The following is a 26,762-nucleotide window of genomic DNA, read 5'->3' as shown; positions in this document are numbered from 1 at the left end:
ACTGAACCTGGGTTCTCAGCAAGAGCCAAGTACTCTTAACCACTGAGCCGTCTCTCCAGCCCAGGATTTACTCTATTTAAAAAAAAAAAAAAATTCTTCCAAGGGCTAAACATGTAGCCAGTGATATAGCATGTGCGTAGCAGGAGCAGACTCAGTAAGGTCTAGGCAAGTACTGTGTCTACAGTGTTCATGCATGTGATAATACAGTTGGGTCCTTATACTTTATCACAACCTGCTTTTATTTACTTGTTTTTATTTTTATTTTATTTATTTATTTATTTATTTATTGGTTTTTTCGAGACAGGGTTTATTGAGTAGTAGTATCTGTCTTTTCTGAATTGCTTATGCCTTTCTTACTGTTGACAGTAGGTCTTGATGTGTTAAGTATATTAGACTTTGTTCAACATCAATATTGAAATACTTCTCATCCCGTCTTTCATCTGCCTTTCAGGATTGTTTGTGATAGTAGAACTGGAAAAGCAGCTGGATGGTGGCTTTGAAGAAGCCTCACTAGCAGGATTGTGCAGCTAGTTGGCCTCTAGTTCCATGGCATTAAATAAGAATGACCGTAGTGTCTAGAGAATACAGGATTAGAGAGCTTTAGAGGAAAAGAGAGAAAGCTGGATGAAATGACATTTATAAGGAGCAGCTGTTTGGGTGGGAATCACAGCCATTGTGGGAACTAGCATTAAAGTAAGGCAGATCTTTTGTTTATTTTTATGTGCATTGGTGTTTTGCCTGTGTAAGGATGTCCAGTCCCCTGGAACTAAAGTTACAGACAGTTTTGAGCCGCCGTGTGGGTGCTAGGAATTGAAGCTGGGTTCTCTGGAAGAACAGTCAGTGGTGTTCTTAACCGCTGAGTCATGTCTCCAGCCACATAAGGCAGATCTTACCTAGGAAAGCTGACCACCATCAGGCAGGGTTCCTAGTACAGTCTAGGCACAGGGTAAGTTTAAAGCAGAATGTTTGCTGATTGTCCTCATACCACATGCGTAAGGGCACCAGGATGAATGAAGAACTGTTTCTGCCCTCCAGAAATGGTCCACTGACTAACAATAGTGATAATGACAATAACACTGAGCACCTGTGTGCCGGGTGCTACTCTAAGCACCAGCTTGCGTTTATCCCACAGTGACCTATTTGGGGGGTTGTTTTTAGTTTTGAAATAAAGAAGCTGAGGTTAAAGAGTAAATAATTTGCTCAAGACAGCTTTACTCTAACTGGACACTCAGTGATTCTGTTACTATTTAATGTAACAAGTAATAAAACAGGGTATATTGGATATTATAAATGTAGGAAGCATCATCACGGGGTCTGGTTCTCAAATCTAGGGTTTGCTCACTGTAGTCAGCCTCTCAAGATCAGAGGTTCTTAGATATGTTACATGATCCTGATGATATCAAATTGCTTATTTATTATATGTGAATGGCAAGTAGTTTGGAAGGCTTATTATTATTATTATTATTATTATTATTATTATTATTATTATATGTGTATGGATGTTTTGCCTGCATATATATCTGTGTTTCATATGCTTGCCTGGTGAAGAGGCCAGAAGAGGGTGTTGGATTCCTGAGACTAGAGTTATAGATGGTTGTGAGCCACCATGTGAGTGCTGGGAATTGAACCCAAGTCCTCTGGAAGAGCAGCCAGTGGTCTTAACCATTGAGCCTTCTCTCAGCCCAGGTTTTTTTGTTTGTTTGTTTCTGTCCTAGGGATTGAACTTAGGGTCTCAACATGTGCTAGTCAAGTCCTCTACTGCAGAGCTACATCTCCAGCCCAGGCCAGACTGTTAATGCCTTTTGGTCAACATTGTTTGCCTAAACTAAACTCTATATTAGAAGCTGAATTATGAGAAGATTGCCAGGGATAGAGAATTAGCAAAAGAAGGTAATGTAATGATCTAAATGGTGATCGCCATACTTCATTGAATCCAGGTTGTTTTAAGTTGTAAAATTAATTTATATGCTGCTGAGAAAATGTTGTAAATTAAACAGTGATATGCCATTGAATATAAGGTAAATGACAGTTTCAGAGGCATTAAAATGTGAGAAGAAATTCCTGTTTTTACACTTTTAAAATTTGTTTATGCATATTTTTTAAGAGCCTACCAAGGCCAGGCATGGTGGTGCACACACACCTTTAATTCCAGCACTTGGGAGGCAAAGGCAGGCGATCTGAGTTTGAGGCCAGCCTGGTCCACATGGTGAGTTCTAGGACAACTAGGGCTACGTAGAGAGGCCCTGTCTCAAAAAAACAAAAATGGGATGAAGAGCCTCCTAAACGAAGCTGCTGTGGTAAGCAAGCTGGAGATAGCCCTTAGCTCCACAAAGCTTATGCTCAGGCTGGGTGGGTGTGGAGACTAGCAAAGGCTGATGGCAGTTTTGTGCTGACAGCTTGGGAGTCCACTGAACTAAGAGTGTCATGGGTGTGCAGAGAGGCAGGAGTATGAGGCATGGTCCTGGAGAGCAGGGAACAGAGGCTCTAATATAAACCTCGTACGAAACCTTTGGACTTAAAGAACAGTGAGAAGGGTGTGGCTTTTCTGGTGTGGGACACTGTTTTGAGAGTTCACCTTGGCTCCAGTGTAGAGAGTGAGGGGTGAAGAACACAGATGGTAGACCAGTGAGGTAAAGTGAGAGTTGGTCCCAAAGGCTTTCGAAGATCGTCTAGGTAGAAAATAGTGGAGAATGGAGCGGTCTGCTCCGTGGGGTGATGAGTCTAACTTTGTTTTGTTAGTTTCAGATCCGTGGCACATTCAAGTGGAAATGACCAGTAAGCAGTTTGAGACCGGATTGAAAGCTCAAGGAGATTTATTTACATAGATAGATGGATGGATATCTGATGCTGCCAAAGATATTCATGCTGTGTAGGCAGGAATGCTTGGAGTTGTGGGACAGATCACTCTTCCCCGTGCACAGTGCAAAAGACAACCGCCCAAGTCCTTTTCTGTCTTCCCTGAAGACTCCTCTTCATTTATAATGCCTTTTTTTTTTTAAGTAGCAAGATAACTTTATTTATAGCACAGTGATAGTACAGACTGTGGAGGGATGTGCTGTCAAGATTGACAGCAGTAGAATGCCCTTCTTCAGGCTACTTACAATTCGGCTTCTAGAGCTGGGTCAGCTGGGTCTACTAGGTAGATCTCTAGAGAAGTTAATGTGCATGCTTTTCTAGTTATCTTGTGAATTTAGCTGTCCCCTCTAGCCCACATTTCCCAGCCTTCTTTAAAGTAGAGCATGATACAGTGGTTGACTTCAAACGTTACATTTTTATTTTATCTTAAGCTTCAGAGTAACCTTAACACTAATAATTAAGCACAGGCAGCCAATGGAGCCAAATAAATAGAGTCAGAGGTACAGGGGTAATGGGTTTATGTCAAGTGAAGGCATGTGACAAAAATGTGGAAATTTTTGCTAATATATTAAGAAATAAAAGATTGGCCAGACAGTGGTGGCACACGCCTTTAATTCTAACACTGGGGAAGCAGATGCAGGTGGATTTCTATGAGTTCGATGCCAGCCTGGTCTACAGAGAGAGTTCCATGACAGCTAAGACTACGCATGACAGAGAAACCCTGTCACAGAAAAAAATAAAAGAAGTAAAAGATTACTAATTCAGTAAGATTTTCATTTGAATCATGGACTTGTAATCAGCCCCAACTCTTTTGAACCTTTCTCTGGCAAGTCACAATGGCCAGGAGATTATGAGTGGAGATGATTAAAGAGAGCTAGAGAATTAAACATGTTTATTGAGAACCTTCAGTATGTGCTGCTTGTGAGTGATGTGTGTGTGTGTGTGTGTGTGTGTGGTGAGTCAGAGCATAGGATCTCACTAGACTAGTTGGTCAGACAAAGTCCTTGCACTGTTTCCGTGTGGCTGCTACAGATGACGAACAAGGATTTTGAGAGCAAGGATGGGAGGTCAGGGCTGAAGAGGGTAGCAAACAGCTGTCCTTTTAAATACTTTACTAGGGAACAATCTTGTTTCCCAGAACTCAGGAGACTGAGGCAGAAGGATTGCCATGAGTTTAAGGCCAGCCCAGACTACAGAGTGATTACCAGACCAGCCAGGGCTACATAGCAAAAACCTATCTTTAAAAAAAAAAAAATTATGCATTTTATTGAATAAGTAGGTCATGTTTATTTCAGCAAAACAAATACAGACAAGTATTTAAAATAAGAATGGACTGGAGAGATGACCCAGTGTTTAAGAACACTTGATGCTCTTGAAGAAAGCCTGGGTTCAGTTCCCCACACCCATATGTTGGCTCACAACTATCTGTAACTCCAGTCCAAAGGCTCCGGTCCCTTCTGGCCTCTGTGGTCACCAGGCATGAATGTGAAACATACATGCAGGCAAAACAGACACATAAAATATATAGACATACGTGTGTATATGTATGTCTATATATATTTTTTAATAAGGCTGGGTGTGGTGGTACATGCCTTGGTAATTTCAGCACTTGAAAGTCAGAGGCAGCTGAATCACACTGAGCCAGCCTTATCTACATATGGAGTTGTGGGCCAACCAGGGCTACATTTAAAAAAAGAAAAACAAGAAAGAATGAACCATCTATAATCCTGTTACTTAGAAGTCCTGGAAGTAATCTTGACAATACAGTGTGTTTCTTTCCATGCCTTTCGTGTGCATATTTTACATGAGAGTGGCTAATGCTATGCACATATTTTCATAACTTGTTTTCCTTTACTAATAGATTACAGATACCTTTACATAGATTTCATGGTGATAATTATATTTCTATGCTATATACAATTGTTTCCAATGGCGTTTCTCTCAGATGGATATAACCAGAACCACTTAGCATGCAATTAGAAGAGTTTGTTTGATTGACTGATTACATATATTTATTTGGGGGTGAGGATGAACTTGTGGCCTGGAGCATTTATGGTGGTCAAAGAACAACTTTTGAGGTCAATTCTCTCCTGCCGTGGGGGTCATACTCACGTTCTCAGTCATGGCAACAACCACCTTTACCCACGGAACCATCTCACTGGCCATATTTGAAGTTCTTAAGATGATTAAAGGGAAACTAAGCATAGTGACACAAGCCTGTGACACCAGCACTTGGTAGGTGGAGGCATGAGAATCAGAAGTTCAAGGTCATCCTTGACTACATAGGAAATGTAAGGTCCCCTTTTGGGATGTATGAGACCCTGTCTGTAAAGGGAAGAGGGAAGTGATTGGAGGAGCCAGGTACTTGTGGTTCACACCAGTAATCCCGGCACTCTGGAATCTGAAGGCAAGAGATCTTGAGTTCCGAGCCAGCCTGAGATACATAATGAAACCCTGTCTCAAAAAGGAAAGGAAGGGAGGAAGAATGAAGAAAGAGAAGATGGAAGGAAATGGATTAAAAAGGAGCCAATCGAGGCTCGGCATTCAGCCAGAAAGATGAGGGTGAGTCACAGTGAAGGCTCTTCAACAAGGGAAGGCGGCTCTATCGGACTCTTTAGTTCACCTCTCTTTTTTAAAGATTTTATTTATTTATCATGTATACAGTGAGTGTTCAGCCTGCAGGCCAGAAGAGGGCACCAGATCTCATTACAGGTGGTTGTGAGCCACCCTGTGGTTGCTGGGAATTGAACTCAGGACCCCTGGAAGAACAGCCAGTGCTCTCAACCTCTGAGCCATCTCTCCAGCCCCTAGTTCCATCTCTTAGGAAGCATGGGTGGGTAGGGTGGAGTTCTGGCTTCCGTGAAGGAGGCAATGGGAGATCCAGCTTTTCACTAGAATAATAAAGAAACTGGACTATGGTGTGGGTAAAGAGGTGTTTGTTCCTGGTTATGAGTTATGAGTTTCATAAAAAAGTAAGAAATGCATTCTTTCATGCATGTAGCAATACACCCATAGGGTAGGAAGTGCTGTAAGAAATGCATTCTTTCATGCATGTAGCAATACACCCATAGGGTAGGAAGTGCTGTAAGAAATGCATTCTTTCATGCATGTAGCAATACACCCATAGGGTAGGAAGTGCTGTAAGAAATGCATTCTTTCATGCATGTAGAAATACACCCATAAGGTAGGAAGTACTGTGGCTTCTGTGCCAGCAGCACAGACTGCGAGCTAGACTTAAGGGTTCCTAACTTGTGCCTAACAGATCACCTTGGGCAAGCTAGCCCACAGACAATAGGGATAGTATCCTACCTCATACAGTTGCTGTGAGAGTGGAAAGCTACCATGGAGTGATTGGAGTAGAGCAGGTTCCCTGAGTAAGACTTACTGCACAGAGGGGTGAGAACCTGCTGCAAGGAAAGGGGTGGTGGCTGAAGTGACGTGAGCGGCACAGCAGTAGTTAACCTACAGAGACAAGGTGCCATAGGTCACACCTGCAGCATCCACCACTGCCTCTAATTTCCCCCTCTTCCCCTTCCAGCACGGTAGGTTATAAGGTGTATTTGTGCCTCCTGTGACCTGTTCAAGTCTCAGTTTGGGGAACAGAATGCTGAGGGGGAAGCATGAGTGGCAGGTACCCATCTCCACACCCCGAACATCAGCCGTTTGTCTGTGTTCATCTCAGGAGAGAAACCTTTTATCTGTGAAATCTGTGGCAAAAGCTTCACCAGTCGACCCAACATGAAGAGGCATCGCAGAACTCACACAGGCGAGAAGCCTTACCCCTGTGACGTGTGTGGCCAGCGGTTCCGCTTCTCCAACATGCTGAAGGCCCACAAGGAGAAGTGCTTCCGAGTGACCAGTCCAGTGAACGTGCCACCAGCTGTCCAGATCCCTCTGACCTCGGCGCCGGCTGCTCCCGCTCCAGCTGTGGCCAACACTCCCACGAGCCCAGCCCCCGCAGTCAATATGAACCCCGTGGGCGGCGGCACACTTCCCTCAAGGCCCGTCCCGCACCCTTTCTCACACCTGCACATCCACACGCATCCACACCATGCGCACCACCTCCCTATTCCACCTGTGCCTCACCTGCCCCCACCCCCGGCCCTCTTCAAGAGTGAGCCCCTCAACCACAGAGGCCAGAGCGAGGACACCTTCCTGAGGCACCTGGCAGAGAAGAACAGCGCGGCCCCGGCCCAGCATCATTAGCACCCGCCCGAGTGTCATCCCCGTGGTGAGTTGGAAGATGGGTGCAGCTGTACCTCTCTGGGGTCTCCCTGCCTCCACGGCCTCCTGAATTCAGGGCCTTGGCCATTGTCCTGGTGAACCATCAGACTGACCCGAGGGAGTGAACAAGAAGACTGCCCTCGCAACCCGGGGAACCACCGAACTAAAGCCCAGTTTGCTTGCATTTTCTGATGACTTTTATAAATTTCAGATACTCGGACTGTGGGATTTTATAATTTCATATCAGCGGATGAGGTATGCTTGCTTTTATATCCTGGTCTTCTCCTCAAAGAGGAGACGGGCCTGGTTTCCTTTATACTAATCGGGAAGGCTGTGAGATTAATCCAGAGCATTAACTGTATCACTGTGTATCGTAATGAATTCTTTTCAGCTTTTGGTGCTGACTGTAGGCAAGCTGGCCACGTTTCACACAATATCAAGCATTATAGAGAAGATGGGAATTTTCTTCTTTGTGTAGCTCTTTTAACACACTCTTTATTTTACTACAGAAATTATTTTAGAGTTTTTGTATAGACTTTAGTAGTCTGTTTCTAAAATGAAATGTATTTCAATAAGCTGTGTAATTTTTTCAGTGTAGCCAAACCCATGTTGTAAAATAGATAAATTTTTTATAATCATCAAAATGTGATTCTTAAAGATACATATAATAAGTTCTATTTCAAATTTATTCTTACATCCGTACAACTCAAAGGTGCTTCTGAGACTGAATGGGGGTCAGCAGACCAGATTACTACAAAAGCAAGGTTCAGTAACTTGGAAATCCCTGCTGGGCACTCAGTCCGTCAGGCTCACGGACACCTCCATCCTTGGTGTCCCTTTGCGCCTGTGCATTCAGTGGGGTGCTGTGCTGGGGCAGGTCATCAAAAACTTGCCTGATTTGGAAATCTGAGGAACGTTGTGAATACCTGCAGAAGGAAGTGGCAGAGGATTCCTTTTGGTCACGTCTGTTTCTCACTTCTCTTAGGACCTGTGTCGTGCTCAGCTGTTAGGAGAAGATAAATTGGAATCTCTTATTTTGAGGTTGCTGTGTTTTCCAAGAGTTGGTAGGAGAAGCTAAATGGTGAACTGAAATCACAAATGTAGTTGGTGATAGTGGCTGAGAAATGGGAGGTGGGGAGAAGACAAATTGGCTTTTAAGTTTCAAAATGTCTGCAGTCTCTAAAGTGTGGGTGTCCACACTGATCTGCATCTGCCATCAATTGTAGTGAGAGGAACTCCCCCCGCCCCCAGTAGTGCTGCCCCATCCTCTTAGGTAGGTGAGGAAGGAGCGACAGCCCTGCCCCTGGGCACCTCACTCGGTCACTTGGGGGAACTTGCACCGAGTGTGGTCACCCTGGAGCGGATTATGTGGAAAGCTAAGAAGGGCTGACACAGTGGTTCAGTTTAGCTGGCAGATGTGTGCAGCGGAGCTACACACTTTATACTTCTTCACCTTAGAGAGTGAGTCCAAAAAGTGGCCACTTACCACTTCTCTTCCGCTTCTCTCCTTAAAAATCTCAGAATTCTCTCATTTCTCTTTCCTCAGGCTCTCAAATCACAGCCTTAGCTGTTATTTATTTATCTTTGATATTAAATGTGCAGATATGCGTCATGCACTTTTTTCTGGCCACTTAACTCTGCAGTGGGAACACATGGACTCTGGATTGAGGTGAGTGAGGTTCCTGCTTTTCAGCATCCTCCTCTACATTAGTTTTGGTTAATATTTCTAGATTGACTCCAGTTTCACCATGTGCTCTGCAGTGATAGGAAAAATTGTGTGCTGAGGCAGAAAAGTATCTCAGGACACACTTTTCCTCTAGTTCTAGGTATACATTTTAATGCGTGGTAATTTTAATATTTTCATACATTCTTGGAGCACCCGCACACCCAAGCCAAATAAGGAAGCCAGTTCTTTGATTCTGACTGTTATGGCCTTAGAGGCTCTCCAGTCACCTCCACAGTCTCCTTTGTATCCCATGGGAAGTCTGCAGATCTGCACGTTCATGTAGACATAAACTATTTCATGGTCAAGCCTATAATATTAAAATACTTTTATCAAAGAAGTATACATTGTAGCTTAGTTAATTGGTTGTATCTTATTTTATACTAAATGATTTTACGATATTGGGCAGAGATTCTGAATTCTAGACTTGAGGCTGTTGACTCAACCATTTTATGGATGTACTATGAATACTCATTAAAAAATTCAGGTAGTCAGTTTTGATTTTTTTTTATTCAAATGACTATAGCCATAAGAAACTGTTTGCTACATAGGAAGTCCAGTAGTAACTCAATAACCACCACTATCCTTAACAGAAGCAGGAAAACAGGAATTTAAAAAAAATAAATTAGCACTGTCACACTGTATAATTCTTACTGAAATGTATTGTGGAACAATCTAGAAATGCCATTTTTTTTTTTCCTGGATAAGTATATCTTCCCTGACTTGGGATTTGTAGGAAACCTGCTCTAAAAACTGACCCTCACCAGCACCATGTGTGAATAATGAAAGTATAATGAAATCCACACAGAAGTGCTTCTGAGCACGGGGGCCACAGGGGCCACAGGGTTGGGCCTGAAGCTTGCAGGTGTGTTGGGTTTAACGTGCTGAAGACTCAAACTCAGGGTTGAAATTGTGCTTGGGGTCCGCTCGGAAGATAAAAGTTGTGTTGTGTGGTGTGCCCTCCCACGGGTGCTGCAGCACCCCAAGAGTTCTGCAGAACCTCTTACATTCTTGTTATCTGTTAGAAAAAAGACCGTGGAGGAGTTTGAGTTCTAGGCCCATCTATACTTTCGTCTTGTAAAGACAGCAGCCACATTCCAGAATGACATATTAAATTGAGGCTTTTTCATTGTCACTTTATACTACCTTCAAAGGCCTGTATCATCACAAGGATTATTTGATCTTCAAATGGTTTTTATTGTTGCAAGGATTACTTATTTACCTATATGTAGACCAGGCTAGCCTCAAACTCACAGCCTGAGAGAGGACTGGGTCTAGAGGAGTGAACCACAGCAGCCAGCACCTAAGAACTTTTTGTTGTCATTGTTTTTGAGAAATGGTCTCACTGAATACCCTGGCTGGCCTTGAACTCCCTACATGGACCATGGTAGCCTCAAACCAGTAACTCCCCCCACCTCAGCTTCCCAAGAGCTGGGATTATGGGTGCCTGCTTCAGCCTGCCTGGCTTCTTCCCCAAGGATGTTTTTGAGTTGGCATTACATTTTTAGAGGTTGGATTGTACATCTTTTGCTCTCTTCTCACAGATTTAATGAAAGGTTGCTGCTCTCAAATGGAGTCAAGTGGGCTCCTACTGGGTTAGATTTCCAAACTGAATGACAAGAACATAAACCCTTTAAAGGCATGTGGCTTCATTTTTCTATATTATTTTTTACTTGATACTTATTTTTAGCAAATGGGGAAGTCTCCACATAAAACTTTAATAAAGTTGAAAGAAACCTTTGAAAGTCATTTCCATGTACTGTCTTAGGAACCCTCTGAATCAGTCCTTCTGCATGGGCCTTTTTGGAGTTGTCCTGTCTAAGAACCTCCTCATTTGAAAGCATCTTTCTGAGCTGGACCCCCTGCCACTGCTAACCAGAGGCAAAATCTCTGACGCTTTGAATTTTTAACTCGTTGAAATTTCAGTTTTTATTATTATTGAATGGATATGTGTTTAGTTTCACTTTTGTCTCACTGAAAGATTTAAAATTTGAGGCTATGAAGCAGAGAACTCCATTGCAGGTGTGTGTGTGTGTGTGTGTGTGTGTGTGTGTGTGTGTGTGTGTGTGTGTGCGCGCGCGCGCATGGGTATAATAAATCAATAGGTATATATACATGTATATGTGTATGTATACATATACATATATACATACATATATATGTGGATTTATTTCCTCTTGCAGATTTTGGTTAGGAAAATACACTATGGTAGGTGAGTTTTTGTGTTAAAGAGAGAAAAACTAAAACTTCCATTAAAAGAACCCCTGTTTCAGTTAAAGGAACCCTCTGTTTAAGCTACTGTATGAAAAATACCACTTTTGTTACTTTGATGGTCCACATGATGTAGATTTTGATGCTGTTCCAAACTATCTATGGAACATGTCATGAAAAGAAGGTATGTTACATATAACCATTTTATCAACTCTTTTTAAAAAAATCAGCTGGGATTGTTATAACTCTGAAGCTGAGCAAAACATTATCAGGTTTTAAGTTTTTTCTTTACTTAAACTAAGTTAGAAAATTCCCCAAGAGTTCTCTCTCTCCATCTTTTTTTTTTTTTCTTTTTTCAGGAATAAAAGGTCATTAGCCATTAGAAATAGTGGCATTGTTATGCAATAACAACTCACTAGCTAGTCTGCTTCTGTCATCTGTAGCATTCATGAGCAGTAATGCTGACCTTCCAACCCTGGAACTACCTCGATAAAGCAACCCAGAGATCCTCGCTACACTTTCTATGGAAGCCATAAACGTTGTCAGTATGTCCACCTTCACAGTTCTATACTTTTATACTCACTAGACTTTTTATAGACTTATAATCAGACCTTTTCATCTTAGAGGATAGCTTTTGCAAGACTCCAAGGAAAATCAAATTCCTTAAATGTCCCAACTTTGAAGCTCTAGCTTCAGTAAATTTGTTTAAAGAGCCAGATGCCATACCATTCCAAAACAAAAAACAAAAAAACAAAAATCACACATGTAAATCAAAACTACTTTGCAGACCTATATATTCTGAAAATAGATTCCTTTTTCTTGTTCCCTTAGTAGAGGCTGTGTTGTGATAAAGTGAGTCTTTCCACCCTGTTAACTGGGTGTTCTTGGTTGCTTTGTGCACAGTGACGTTTTCTGGAGTTGTTTCTATTACTGTAGCACAGGAGTGAGTAGTTACCTGTTCTTCTGACCCTCGGCTGTTGTGTGTGGCTTTAGTCTACATCACTGCTCTCGAGTGCCTTCAAAAAGCCCATGTCCTGGAACCTCTGTCCCTGGTCTGGATCCTACCTCTGATTGTTTCATTCTGCATGAGTATTGGAATTCACCCTTAACCCAAAGGGCTTAACTTGCTAAAACCTGGCTAAGGATTGTGAACACATTTATGTTTTGTCCCCCCATGTTGCTGCTGTTTCTCTCTGTATCTTTCTCCCCACGTTCGACACCTCTACTACTAGAGCCGTCCTGGTCCTTGGCCTTCTTTCTGTTCTTTCACTGAAGACTGAGTGTTCTTTTATATCAGAGGTCAGCCAGTATGTCTCTGGGCCATCTTTTTCTCATCTGAAGTCTTCCTGAATGCCTACCCTTTCGAATTAAAGGAATGCTAAATGCTGCTGTTGCTACACATTCTCTCTTTCATAAACGTTTCACAGGGTTCCTCCCGTGATCTTCTTTTAGTCATAGGAATTTAAAAGTGCTCTCGGGGTTTAACAGAAGTCCTTTATTGTTTTTTTTTTGGGGGGGGAATCGGCTCCTCTCACCCAGCTACCTGTCCCCTCACAAACCCATTTATTTTCTTTTCTAGTTGTTCTCTTACAAGTCATTTAAAAAGTGTAATTGGTGTATAATATATGAAAGATGTAATAAAAAGGAAGCTGAAGTGTGTTCTGTGTGTAGTATGTGCACTTACTTCATTGATTAAAAATTACTTAGCACCTGGCCCACCTTGGTCTTTCCCACCCCAAATTAAAGCTTGTGCTATGTAATGGGTTGACTGTCCCCTCCTAAAGTGGAAGCAGATGAACTCTTTCAGTGAGGAAATTGGATTTGTTTGTGTAGGTGAATGAACACTAATGAGTATTTGACCTTAGTCAAAATCTTTGCTTTCTGACTTACAATCTCCTGCCTCTTTCCTGAAAGTTATTAGTACGGAGGCATCCAGGACTGATAGCTGCAGGAGGTAGGAGTCTCAAAAGGCAGCTGTTGATAAATTTTTAATACTTTTTGTCTGGAAACAGACAAGATATTAATTGGTGGGACAGGAGCAGATTGTGAGGTTTTTTTTGATAACATAGAAGTCAAGACGTTTGAATGTTTCACTGGTTATTTGCAGTGAGGGCAGTATGCCAACTGTACGAGGTAGAGTCTACTGTAGAAATCATGAACAGGCTTCGTTCGGCCTTGCTGTTGCCCATCACTGATCTGGACAGTCACTTCTTGAGAACTGGATGCCTAAAAGTACCTGCTTTTAAATTGGTTACTTTTCTCTCCAGAATCCCAGGCACTCAGATAGCAGAGAGCCATACTTAACCTATCACTGGGAGGAGCTCCATCCTTTGAAAAGGATGGCTGCTTGTTTTGTGTGTTTATTAGGGTACCTTTGGTTCCCGTCGCTTAACTCCAGGTTACCTTCATCCTATTTGAACGTCTCTGGTGAAATCAGGAATGTGACAAATTACTTAAAAATTATTTTGTAGGAAATGGAGATGTTCAAAAAGGTCTGAAAGCTGGGTTTTGCTTAATGTCAAAAAGAAATCTGGTCGCTTGTGGTGGCTGGTTTTAGTCAAGTCAAGAGCCTGCCCGAGAAGGAAGCAGCTTGTTTCTGTATCTCTGGCTCCCCTGAATGAGCACAGCCTTTCCAGTCTGCCTTACAGGTGAAGGGGGCCACTAGCCAGAAGCAGGGTCTCCCTCACACCCTGCATGGGATCTGAGACTGCTTGGCAGCATTGGAAAGTATCTTCCCATGCATGATTACTCATTTGAGTTCAGTTGAAAAGAAAAGAACGGTGTAGTGTATGTAGTGTGTGTTTACTTCTCAAGTTGTACCGCCCGATATATGGCCTCAGAAAATCAAATGAGTTAATCTTCCACAAATTTGAATATGATTTTTTTTCATTTCTTGAGCTGATTCTATTCCATATGCAGTACTTGTTTTGACCATAAGGGGGCGGTAAAATACTTTTTTTTCTCAGCTTTTAAGTCTCTTCTGGGATATCCCTTGGTTCACTAATTGGATTTGATGAAAGCACTGAGTTCAGTAGTTGCTCAGGCCTTGTGATGGGAGCAGAGATTCCTGGGTCTGAGGTCTGTGTGGGTCAGGCAGCATAATCATTCAGGCTTTGTTAATACTGGTGACATGAGATTGAAAGCTGGACCTTATCATGAAGGATCCAGTTTTTAGTAAATGCAGAGCTGAAAGGTAACCCTCTTCCATGTTTCCTCGCTGCGAATCCCATTGCGGCCCTGCAGCCTCACATCTGTCACAGCAGTGGGGACTTTGGAGTGTGTGTAAGTACACATGCTCTCACTTTGTCTGACCAAAAGGTGTCTTCCAGGTCAAGCAGGGAGGTCTCCCACAGCAGGCACCCCTTCAGGCTAGAATTTTGGCCCAGCCCTCTCCACAGTTCCTTGTCTTTGGGCTCCTGGCCCTCATCAGCTCTTTGGGAATTTTGATTGTGCTCATTGGGCATCTTCAGATGAATAGTTGGGTCTCCACTAGGGAAAACAGCAGCCTGGGAACATTTACCCTGTAGGATCAGGAAGCAGTTACCTATGGAAAGACATCCCTTACTGATGTCTTCCTGGTCCCTTTTCCCCAGCAAGACCCAAGAACCTGAACAATGCCAGACGCATACATAGAGTGGGGGCTCCTTGTAATTCCAGCACTGTCCAGAGCGGAGTGGAATCTGTGACCATGTTAGGTCGCAGGTGGCTTTTCCCATAGTGCTGAGGTCACTTGGACTTTCTCATTTCTTAAAGGAAGCCCAATTTGCTTGCCAGGAATCCTTCGCCTTAGGTTTACAAAGCCTGCTGTTGAATGTTTGTCCAAAGGAATGTGAGGAGAGACAAGCTGCTTGGTTCTGGTCCTGCCTGCAAGGTCAAAAGATTGTTTAGTCAAGAATGGGCATGTCCCTGTCTTGTCTCTATAGAGGCCCAGTTGAAGGTCACATCAAATGGGGACTCGGTGAGGGAAGGTATCTGTCAGCTGTAAAGAAGCTCGGAGGACCTTCAGTGTGTGTGTTGGGGGGGGGGGGGGGGGCGCGGTGACAGGCAGGTAGGACAGGATCTCTGGAGATGGGAAGGATGGGCATGGGCTGCTTGACCCGAGGCGCTTCATGATGGATGGAGTCAGGCGGGCTCTGAACTGGCCCACAATGCCTGGCTTCCAAGTCATCTTTTCCCCTAGCATCCTGTCAGATCCCCCGGTGTGACAATTTTCCTCCTTGTGTTAAGTATACCAATATTGTTTTTTTTAGCAATTGAAATGCACTTTTTTTATTTCAATTCAATCATGATCTTAAGTATAAAAATTTATAGATTGTTAAAACTACTTTTTTGTGTATTTTTAACCACTCAATGTAGCATTGTGTATTTTATTCTTATTAAGACTCTGGTACAAGGTGTGCCATTTAATGATTTTTTTTTCCAACATGCTGGGCCTTTGGATGTGTACGGTAATCAACTTCATGCTAATGTTCAAAGTAAAAAAGAAGAAAAAGTAGCCATATTCCTATGTTGTCTTTCTTCATTTCTTCCTTAAGCTCAGATGACATTCTGAGGGTCCCTGATTAATGATTGCGCATTTTATGTAAAATAATCATGTAAGCCACACCTGGATTATTGGTTGGTAACTCTAGTTGGTAGCACCTATCCCAGCCCCAAATTCTGCCTGCCCTTTTATGAATATCGTATTTCCTGTCCCCTGCCCACCCACTCCAGGTGACTGAATCTAGAGCTTATGCACATCACGTCAGCATTACCGTTGCTACATCTTCAGCCCTCTTCACGTTTTGTGTTTGGACACAGGGTCTCACCACATTGCCCAGGCTGGCCCTGAACTCACTCCGGAACTCAGGCAGGTTTTCAACTTGCTATCCTCCTGTCTCAACCTCCTGAGTATCTGGGATCACAGGCCTGCACCACCGGGTCCAACTGGGTGACGTGCTTCCAAGGCTGCCTACCACAGTTAACCTGATGTCCTTTGTGATGCTCTCAGTGATCAGCGCTGCCCTCGGTGATGCTCGGCTGCAGTGACCCCGCTCTGACCCGCGGTGCAGTGGTCACAGAATCCCTGAGAAGGGCACCTGGTGAAAGGGTCAGGACTGGGTGTGACCCGGCTGGAAGCATAAACACAGGTGCAGACAGCTTACCAGATGCAGCCAGTGGGTGGCAGCAGCTGGAAATGCAGTACGAGATGAGGCTCCTGTCCTCGCCCTACCCACTCCAGTCCTTGGGCCGCGCACACCACATGTGTCTAGTGGGTCCTTGCTGCTGGTCTAGGCCTAGAGAGTCAGCAGTGGGCATGGCAGGCAGTCCGCACTCTCACGGAGTCCGCGCTCTCGTGGAGCATGCTTTCCAGTGGAGAAAATCTGACCAACATGTCAGCTGAGCCTGGAGCCAAGGCCTCAATTTAGCCACGTGGGAGGCTGAGGCAAGAGGCTCACACATTCAAAGGCCACCTGGAAAACCTAGCGAGACCCTGTTCAAACCAAAAAGCAAGAAGAGATCTAGGGACGGTGTTGGGTGATTAGAGCATTCACCTAGCGTGAGTAAGGTCCTGGGTTCTGTGCTTGGCACTGGGGGAGGGGGGGAATGAATGAAGGAGTATATTTAAAATGATGTAATGCAGTGTCAGGTGATGTGGGTCCTTGTAACCTGAAGCTTGCCCTCTGAGATAGGGCTGTGCCAACTGGAGGACAGGCCAGCTCTGTCTGTCACAAGCCTTCCCAGCTCGCATCCACCCTGTTTGTTCCTTTACAGGATTCCAGTTAGGGACTCAGTGTCTAGGAAGGAAACCGTATTGTTCACATTTCCCTGTTTGAAACCTCTTAGAATGGAACAGAGCTGAGCAGATCACAGGATTGCCCGTTTTCATTCTCTTCTATTATTTTTAAGGTTTGGGGGTGTGTGTGTGTGTGTGTGTGTGTGTGTGTGTGTGTGTGTGTGTGTGTGTGTGTGTGTGTGTGTGTGTGTGTGTGTTTGGGGTGTGTGTGTGTGTGTGTGTGTGTGTGTGTGTGTAGGTGCCCTCGGAGGCCAGAAAGAGGGTGTCAAATCCTGGAGCTGGAGTTACTGGTGGTTGTGAGCTGCCTGATGTGGGTGCTGAGGGTTCTTAATTGCTGAGTCACCCCAGCCCTTTTGGATCCCTGACAGATATTAACACACTGTTTCTTTTCTTTTGGAGGGGAGGGGTGGTGTTTGGTTTTGGTGAGGTTTTTTGTTTGTTTCATTTTGTTTTTTGAGACAGGGTCTCATAGTAGCCATGGTTGGCTGGAAGCTAGCTCCCTGTGAAGATCAGCCTGCCTCTGCCACATAAGTGCTGGGATTAAAGGGTGCGCAACACAACGCCCACCTGGTTTTGTTTTTGAGATGGATTCCTGTAGTCCTGGCTGTGTTCTTGTTATGTGTTTGAGGGTGATATTGAACTCCTGCTGGTCCTGCTTCCAGCTCTCAGGTGCTAGGATTATAGTGTGTGTCACCGTGTCCAGCAGCCCATTTTTCTTATTCCTACACACTGTAACTACCTCTACCCCAGCACACATTACATCAGTGCCTTTTACACTTTGACCACAGCTTTAGGAAGAGATATATTTATAGCTGGGTGGTGATGGCACACACTTTTAATCCCAGCACTAGGGAGGCAGAGGCAGGTGAATCTCTGAGTTCAAGGCCAACATGGTCTACAGAGTTCCAGGACAGCCAGGGCTTCACAGAGAAACTCTGTCTCCAAAACAAAACAACAAACAAACTCTATTATATTATATTATATTATATTATATATATATATATATATAATATTAGTGTTTTTCTATCTAGCACACATATAAATGTTATATACGTGAATAAAAAAAATCAAGAAAGATAGCTATATATACTGTGCTCTTATTTATTTGAGACAGTTTCACTATGTACCCCTGGCTGACCTGGAGCTCACGATATAGTACAGGCTGGCCTTGAACTTACACTTCTCCAACCTCAGCCTCCCAAGTTCTAGGGTCACTAGCATGTGCCACCAGACCCAGCTTTGTTTATTTATCTGCCTGTTGATGCATGTGTGTGCCTGCCTGTTCATGAGAGTGTGTGAGTGTGAGCATGTGCTGTGTGTGTGTGTGTGTGTGTTAGATTAGTAGGCCAGAGGATAGCCACAGGTGTCCCCTTCAGAAATGTCTTCTACTTCCTTTGAGAAAGGGTCTCACTGAACCGTGAGCTCTCCAGTTAGCCTATACTGGCTGGCCAGCAAGCCCCAGTGACCCTGTGTCTCCTCCTCCCCAGCCCTGGGATTATAGTCCAGTGCCGCCAGTGCCTGGCCTTTTAGTGTGAGTTCTCAGATGAACTCTGGGACTCATGTTTACAAAGCAAGCCCTTTACAGATCGAAGTGTCTTCCTCGGCCCCAGACTTATTATTCTTCATGTGGATCATGAGCCCCTAAATTAATTTTAAGACTCATTAATGAGTCCTGTTTGGAGTACAAACCCTGTCCCACAGCAGCATATGTGTACAATCCCGTTCTGTTCTTTTGCTGCAGCAGCCTGAATTCAATTTAATCGACAGTCAGGTGGTTTTAACTGGATTTTTCAATATCTTAGGTCTTAGCAGTTTCTCTTCCTGACTGCTTCCAAACTACATGGCTGTATTTTGCACTGACTGGCCATCCTTCATCCCTGGATCCTGCAGAGGAGAATCTTCTTTCTCAGACACTTTGCTCCTCACTGGTGCCCATAACCCATTACTAGTATCATAGTGGGTAGCTAACTACAAGTACTTCTTTGCAATTCAAACATAGGCCCTCTTTTGGGAAATGGGTGCTGGGCATTGAACCCAAGGGCTCACACATCCTAGGCGAGTGCTCTACAACTTAGCTACCCTTGAGGCCCTTTATAACCCATCTTCTTTAGGTCTCCAAAATAAGTTATTGTGACTTAAAAGAAAATGTCCTTGTGCTGGGCAGGGCGTACACCTTTAATCCAGCACTCAGGAGGCAGAGGTGGGTGGAGCTCTGTCACTTCCAGGTCAGCCTGGGCTATAGAGTGAGTTCCAGTGAGACCCTATCTCAATAAAACAAAACAAAAACCTTACGTCCACACCCTTTTATAATGTGTCAAATTCCATCCGATTCCCCGGGTGTGGAGCCATCTGGCAGCTTCTGCTTTTATTTCCTTGAAACATGACTCCCAGTAAGACACACAGACTTGGAAGGTGGTGCAGAACTTAAAGCGTTTCTTACACAGACATGAGGACCAGAGTTGAGACTCTCCCAAGCCCACAGGCATGCTGGGTGGCCTGTGATTCTAGTCATCTCTCAGAAGGCAGAGACTGAATCCCCAGAGCAAGACTAGCCATATTGGTGAGCTCTGGGTTTGATTTAGAGAAGACACCTCAATGAATAAGTGAAGGAGCAATGGAAGAAGGTTCCTGACGTCACCCTCAGGCCTCCATGTATATGTACATGTGCATATCCAGAGAGAGACGTGAGAAAGGAAATGGGGGGAGCCTGGACTATGATCAGGTTTGGTGGCAGCCCATCCCTCTAATCCCAGCACTTCCCAGGGGGAAGCAGGAGGATTAGAAATAGTGTTATCCTCAACTACCTGATAAGTTTGAGAATAGCCTAGACCTTGGGGGATGGGAAGCTCAGGCTAGACCCTTGAAGAATTGGGGAGTGCAGAGACAAAGAGTGAGAAGATCTCAGACGCTCCAGGTCAGCTGATCCAACAGCTAACAGCATGCTTAGAGCCCAGTGAGACCAGCAGAATAACGACCCAATCCACCTTCAGAATCTGAGAAATCAAATACTGTTGTAGGCCACTAGGATGGGAGACAGGTTGTCATACAGCAATAGGTAACTCGAAACAGCCCACAGATTTTGGTCTAACGGTTACTAGGACCTGGTACCTTCACACAGCCCCCTGTCCAAGAAGCAAATACTCTTGATTACAATTGTCAGCTCTTAGCTTGGTTTCTGGAACAAGTTTCCCCTCGGGCATGAGCCCCACGCTCTGTTCCCAGCCCCATTCCTGAACTCTGCAGTCAGGAAATGCCGGGTTTTCCAGCCCTCTGGCTGGTCCAGTTCAGCTCCACACACCTGTACAACCTTGATTCTTCGAGTATGTAGAAGGAGAGCTTCCAGCAGAGGAAGAGAAACACATGGGCTTGTCCACAGGTGAACCCAGGGTACATCTCTCCTCCTCTACTGCATAATCCAGTGCTTCTCAACCTCCCTAATGCTGTGACCCTTTAATATAATTCCTTATGTTGTGGTGACCCCCAACCATAAAATTACTTCATTGCTACTTCATAACTGTGATTTTGCTACTGTTACAAATTGTAATGTAAATATATGATACACAGGATATCTGATAAGCAACCCTGTGGGGGTCTTGAAACACAGGTCAGGAACCACCCCTGAATCATCATCCATGGCTGTGAGCAAGCAATTTAGCCACTTGGAGCTTGTTGTCACGTCTGCAAGTGGTGACATTAGTAACCACTGCCATAAGGTCATCGTGAGGATTAAGTGAAGCTGTGTAGATAAAAGGCTCGGCTCGAAGAAGTTTGCCAGGTAGGTTTTGGGACAGTTAACTTCCAGTAGCATGTGACTCAAAAATGTCCCTGAGGACCCCACTCCCTGGTGTAGCCACACCCTTAAATGACCCCCTCCTTGATTTGGCTTGTAATCTGTGACCTCCTGGTAAGTGCGGTATGTCAGAAGAGACAGGGTGCCACCAGCAAGGTGAAACGGTAAAGAACCGGAGACATTTAGTCTGGGGGTGGAGGCCTGTGGTCCTGGCCCTCAGGGAGCTGAGTCAGGGCAATCAGAAACTCAAAGGCACCCTCAGCTACATAGTAAGTTCTGAGGCGGCCTGGGCTATATGAGACACAATCTCAAAAATAAAAACCACTTCTGGATGCGGCCTCGATGATCTTCAGTCACCAGCGGCCATGTCTTGAGAACACTTAGGCAACCAAAGCAGGATGTCAGGGGACCGAAGCTGGCCAGCCACCATGGGAGTGAACTTGGACGTAGATCTGCAAGGACGTGCTGAAAGTCACATGAGCAAGGTTAGAAGAGAGCTCTCCAGTCATGGCAGAGCCTGAGACTCTGGGCTGGGAGTGATAGCCACCGACAACAGGAACTCCGAGGTAATGTGTTTTTAGCCGCTAAGATCTGGGCACCACTGAGGTTTGGGTGGCACTGGACATGAGGGCCTCGTGCGTGCTGGGCAAGCACTCTTTCATTGACTGACAGCCCCCACCCCCTTTTGTTCTTCAAGTCTCAACAAGTTGCCTGGGTTGGCCTTGAACTCACTCTGTAGTCCAGGTAAGCTTTTAACTTCGGATCATACCGCCTCAGCCTCCCAAGAAGCTGGGATTACAGAACTGTGCCACCAGGCCTGCTTCTGGGGGTAATTTGTTACGAAGCAATAAAGTATAGTTGCAAGGACCAGGGACATATGCATGCACAAGCCTTGGCTCAATCCCCACCACCACATAAATCAGACATGGTAGCACTTGCCTGCCTGTAATTCTAGAACTTGGGAAACGAAGGCAAGAGAATCAGAAGTTCAAGCTCATCCTTGACTCCTTAGCAAGGGTGGGGCCAACCTGGGCTACATGAACCCCTGTCTCAAAAAATACATACACACACACAACCGTGAGAGTCTGACAATGGTACACAACTATAAACCCAGCACTGAGGAGGAGGCCCACATCCCAAGATGGGTATTCAGATAGACCTGTTGCTTTAGATGGGATGGATTAAAGAGTTACCCTCTCCTGAACCCCTGTGACATCATCTGCAGACTTTGTTGTGACGGCATCCCAGCCAGGCCTGGAGTCCAACACGACCTCTGACCTGGCTTACTTCCTTCACTTACCAGCTTTTGGCTCTGGATGCTGGTGTCCTGCCCAGGACATCTGACGGGTTGAGTGACTTGAGGAAGGCGGCTCTCACATGGGACTTGCTGGCCAACTAGTAATAAGGTTTCTACCCCAGTGGTAGATAGAGCCACTGAGCATTGTGTTAAAGGGGTGCAGTGTTCAGCAGGGGGGTGCCCTGGGTGCAGGTCATAGGGGTCAGTCAGGGAAGTCTGCCTGAGGGCTCCTGGTGAGCAAAGCTGGTGAGCTGGAGGAGGAAGGCAGGCTGTGGGTATTTTGTCACTCATGGGGGCAGAGGAGCAAGGGATGAGTGTAAGGTCACAGGGCTCCGAGTTGCTCAAAGCTACCACGTCTGAGCTGGGCATAGAGGCAAATGCCTTTCATCCTGGGATTTGGGAGACATGTCTGAGGCCATCCTGGTCTACATAGTGAGTTCCGGGACAGCCAGAGCTACATCGAGAGACCCTCTCTTTCAAAAGAAGTGCAGCTGTGTTATGCAGCAGAAAACCAGAATGTGGTACCATACACACCTACAATCTCGGCTTTGAAATTGGGCAGGCGAGAGGGGGCTGGGAAGAACTTTTGAGAAGTTTGATAAGAAAACAAACCCTAGATTGCCTTGAACAACCTTTACTAAAAAATGCGGAAACTAGGCCAGCCATGGTGGCACTCAGGAGGCAGAGGATGTTCAAGGCCAGCCATGTCTATATAAGCAAGTCCAGGCCAGCCAAGGCTACATAGTGAGACCCTGTCTCACGTACGCACAAATTACATAAAGCTGATGGCCCTGCTTATAGCAGTTACAGAAATCTTGAGCAGAGAAGACTTCATCGGTTGTTTTCCTTTTGAGACAGTTTCACAGTGCCACCTTGGCTGGCCTGGGAACATGCTGTGTAGACCAGGTTGGCCTTGGACTGGCAGCAATCCTGCCTTGCCTCCCAAGTGTTGAGTGATAGGCCACACCCAGCAGAAGCTTGAAGCTCCAGGAAGAATAGAAGCAGCTGGACACCCTCAGTGAGCACGTCAGAGAGAGGAATGTGCCATCGGAAGCCAAAGGAGGAGAGAGGCGTATCGCATGGCAGCCAGCTCCAGCTCGGTGGAACTGTGTGGGGTCATTCTAGGCAAAACAGTTTGCAAATGCTAATGATGACTTCCAGGGCAAAGCCTGGCTGCTTTTTTGCTACTCGTGGTAACATGTAAGAAGAAAATAATACATCTGGAAAGAACTGTTAAATAAAAAGCAAGCCGTGGGAGAGGTGAGGGAAGAGGCAAGATGGCTCAGGGGGTAAGGTGCTTGCCTTGGAAGCCTGAGGACCTGAATTCAATCTCTAGAACCCACATAAAAGTTAGAGAACACACACACACACACACACACACACACACACACACACACACACACACACACACACACGCACGCAATAAAATTAATTAAAACGGAGCTGCTTGGGCGTGGTGATTAATTCCAGCACTTTGGAAACAGAGGCAGGTTGATCTTTGTGAATTTGAAACCAGCCTAGACTATAAGACCCAGGACGGCCAGGGCTACATAAAGAGACCCTATCTCTAAGTGAAATAAAACAGAGCTTGAGAGGTGTCTTGGAGGTTAAGAGCACTTGTTGCTCTCACAGAGGACCTGAGCTCAATTCCCAGCACCCACATGGTGGCTCACAACCATCTATAACACCAGTCCCAGGGCATAACCCTCTCTGTCTTCCTGAGGCACACATGTGGTACACGTACACACACACACACACACATATGCAGGCAAAACATTCACACACATAAAATGAATAAATTTCAAAATAATAAATAAAAGACTGTTGCAAAAATCCAAAAGAGGCCAGAACTTGATGGTCTGGAAAATTCCCAGCCTAGCCAGCCTATAAACAGTGTTTTATTATTTATTTATTTAGACAGAATCTTACTATATGGCCCTGGCTGGCCTGGAACTTGATACATACACAGACCAGACTGGCTATGAACTCAGAGATCCGCATGCCTCCCCCCTACCAAGGCCAGGATTAAAGTGTGTACCACCACACCCAATCCAAAAGATCCCTCCCCGCTTTGGTTTTTCAAGACAGGGTTTCTCTGTGTAGCGCTGGCTGTCCTGGAACTTGCTCTGTAGACCAGGCTGGCCTGAAATTGAGGAAGATCCACCTGCCTCTGCCTCTGCCTCTGCCTACCAAGTGCTGGGATTAAAGGTGAGCTCCACCACACCCAGCTCCCAAAAGATGTTTTTAAAAGGGGAAATAAAAATAGAAATGAAGGCCGGGCACACACCTTTAATCCCAGCAGTCGGGAGGCAGAGGCAGGCAGATCTCTGTGAGGTCAAGGCCAACCTGGGCTTCAGAGTGAGTTCTAGGAAAGGTGCAAAGCTACACAGAGAAACCCTGTCTCAAAAAAACAAAAAAAAAAAAAAAGAGAGAAAGAAATGAAAAGAAACACACTAAAGTTCAGGAATGGTGTTGAACATGGTAGCTAATGCCTGTAGTCCCAGCTCTTGGGAGGCTGAGGCAGGAGAAGGACAAGTTCAAGGCCAGCCTGAGCAACTTGGGAAACTCTGTGTCTAAAGCTGAAAGTGGGTCCACAGCTTGAGGGTGTGCTGTCTTAGTGCTCGGGGCTCTGGTTCAATCCTCAGCACTCAGAAGACTAAAATTAAATTACAAAAATTATAAAAGTAAAGGCAAGAGGGTTAAGATTCCAAGGTGATTCTTGGCGCCATACTAAATCTGAGGCCAGCCTGAATCAATCCCCTCACTGTCTAGTGATGGCTGTGCTAGAGCTGCCTGTCTGTACTCTGTGAGAACGTGCTCCCTGCCTGCCATGTTCCTGGCACTTTGCTGGCAGCCTTTGATACTGCTTGGCTGGTAGAAGCCTCCACTGACCTTCACCTTCATGAGGTGTTCCCTTCGTGTGCACGTCTGTACCCAAACTGCCCTAGTCATGATGGACCCAGGGCCCACCTGTTTCCCAGTTGAGTTCATTAGTTTGTCGGTTTTGTTTGTTTCGAGACAGAGCCTTCCCATGGAACCCAGGCTGTCTTTAACTTTACAGGTTTCCTTGTATAACCCCGGTTGTCCTGGAACTCGAGATCTGCCTCCCAAGTGCTAGGCTTAAAGGTGTGCACCACCACCACCCTTTTGTTTCTTTTTAAAGACAGAATCTTTAAAATCTTGGGGGCATGGTGACGCACACCTTTAATCCAAGCACTTGGAAGGCAGAGGCAAGTGGGTCTCTTAATTCTAGGCCAGCCTGGTCTATGGAGTAGGCTCCAGGATAGCCAGGGCTACATAGGAAGACTCGGTCTCAAAATAGAAATAAATAAATAAGGCTGGCCTTGAACTCCTGGTCTCCCTGTCTCAGCTTTCCAGGCTAGAGGTCTTATGCCTGGCTCAGAAGGGATTACTTTGGGAAGCTCTGCAGAACCCTTGAATGAATGGAATGAGCCCTGCAAGGCCTATTCCAGGCCACAGGGTTCTGGCAAGGTTTACACCCACAGAGCTCAGTAGACTTTTAACTAAGAGGAATGGAGTAAAGACAGAAGAAGCTTCCAGGTATCCCAAAATGTCGCTGCCAGGAAGCAGGTTGGTAACTCAGTTGCATCCGTGAAGTTCCTTGAAGAATAAAGAATGAAGAGTGGGCTCCATAGCCCTGAGGGTGCAGGTAAAGGATCTTCCTCTGAATTATAACCCTTAGCCGGGCAGTGGTGGTGGTGGTGGTGGTGGTGGTGGTGGTGGTGGTGGTGGTGGTGGTGGCACACGCCTTTAATCCCAGCACTTGGGAGGCAGACGCAGGCAGATCTCTGTGAGTTTGAGGCCAGCCTAGTCTACAGACAAACAAGGTTTCGAGAAACCTTGTCTCAAAAAACCAAGAGAGAAAAAAAAAATTCCAACTCTTGCCCACAGGTGAGGAGAAACAGGCTTGAACTGTGACATTTCTACCTTGTTGAACCAGATATAACTACTCATCTTATACGCGTCCCACTGTTGAGCATTGTGACTCTCAGGGACATACTAAATTACTCTCAGGGACAAACTAAATTTGTTTTGTTTTTTGAGACAGGGTTTCTCTGTGTAGCTTTGCGCCTTTCCTAGAACTCACTCTGTAGCCCAGGTTGGCCTTGAGCTCACAGAGATCGCCTGTCTCTGCCTCCGTGTGCTGGGATTAAAGGCGTGTGCTACCACCGCCCGACTAAATTTTTTTCAGTTCTAGAAAATAAGTCTCAGAGCTCACCCATGCTAAGCAGCACCCCTACTACTGGGCTGTACCCCCCACCCATTTTGCCTACTTTTTATTTTGAGATAGAACCTTGCTCAACTGCCCTGACCAGCCTCAAATTCAATAATAGCCTAGGCAGGTCTTGAACTTTCAAGTATCCTGTCTTCCCCTTCCCAAACTTTTTTCTTTAACTTCGTGAAATCAGAGAGTATTCCTCATGGGCCCACACTAAAGGAATCCACCTGATTCACAAACAACGTTTCGGACTTTTTTTCCCATTTTATTTTAATTGTGTTTGTGTGTTTAGCCCGCATGTCTGTCTGTGCACTCTATGCATGCAGTACTGGAGGAGGCCAGAAGAGGGCATCAAATTCCCGGGGGTTGGAGTTACAGTTGTGAGGCACCATGGAGGTGCTGGGAATTGAACTTGGTTCCTCTGGAAGAGCAGCCAGCATAGCACTCTTAACCATCAGCCATCCCTTGGCCACCGCCTCTCATTTTTTTTTTTTTTTTTTGAGCTAATATTTACATGAGATTTAAGGTTTGCAATCTGTACTGTAAGTGAATGAGGCAGTGCCTGGGAGGCCCCTGAAAGTTCTGGAGGCATCTTCCTGAACTTAGTCGTACTGCCTCAGTTTGCAGCGAGCGTGAGAAGCTGCT

At 45.2% G+C, this 26,762-nt stretch overlaps 1 protein-coding gene across 2 annotated transcripts in view; it reads left to right on the top strand.

The window, feature by feature from the left end:
* Positions 1-15,515, top strand: part of Znf652 (zinc finger protein 652) — a 61,738-nt gene extending 46,223 nt beyond the window's left edge. For both annotated transcript variants that reach the window (XM_052758448.1, XM_052758449.1), the window contains exon 6: positions 6,539-15,515. In XM_052758448.1, the coding sequence (XP_052614408.1) occupies positions 6,539-7,062 (524 nt within the window). In that variant the 3' untranslated portion in view covers positions 7,063-15,515. The remainder of the gene's footprint in view (positions 1-6,538) is intronic.
* Positions 15,516-26,762: the final 11,247 nt, after the last annotated feature.

This window comes from Peromyscus californicus, unplaced genomic scaffold (genome assembly GCF_007827085.1).
Source record: "Peromyscus californicus insignis strain IS unplaced genomic scaffold, ASM782708v3 Scaffold_3__1_contigs__length_106647218, whole genome shotgun sequence".
Classification (NCBI taxonomy): Eukaryota; Metazoa; Chordata; class Mammalia; order Rodentia; family Cricetidae; genus Peromyscus; species Peromyscus californicus.
The sequence above is the reverse complement of the archived record's forward strand: the minus strand, read 5'-3'. Positions and strand labels throughout refer to the sequence as shown.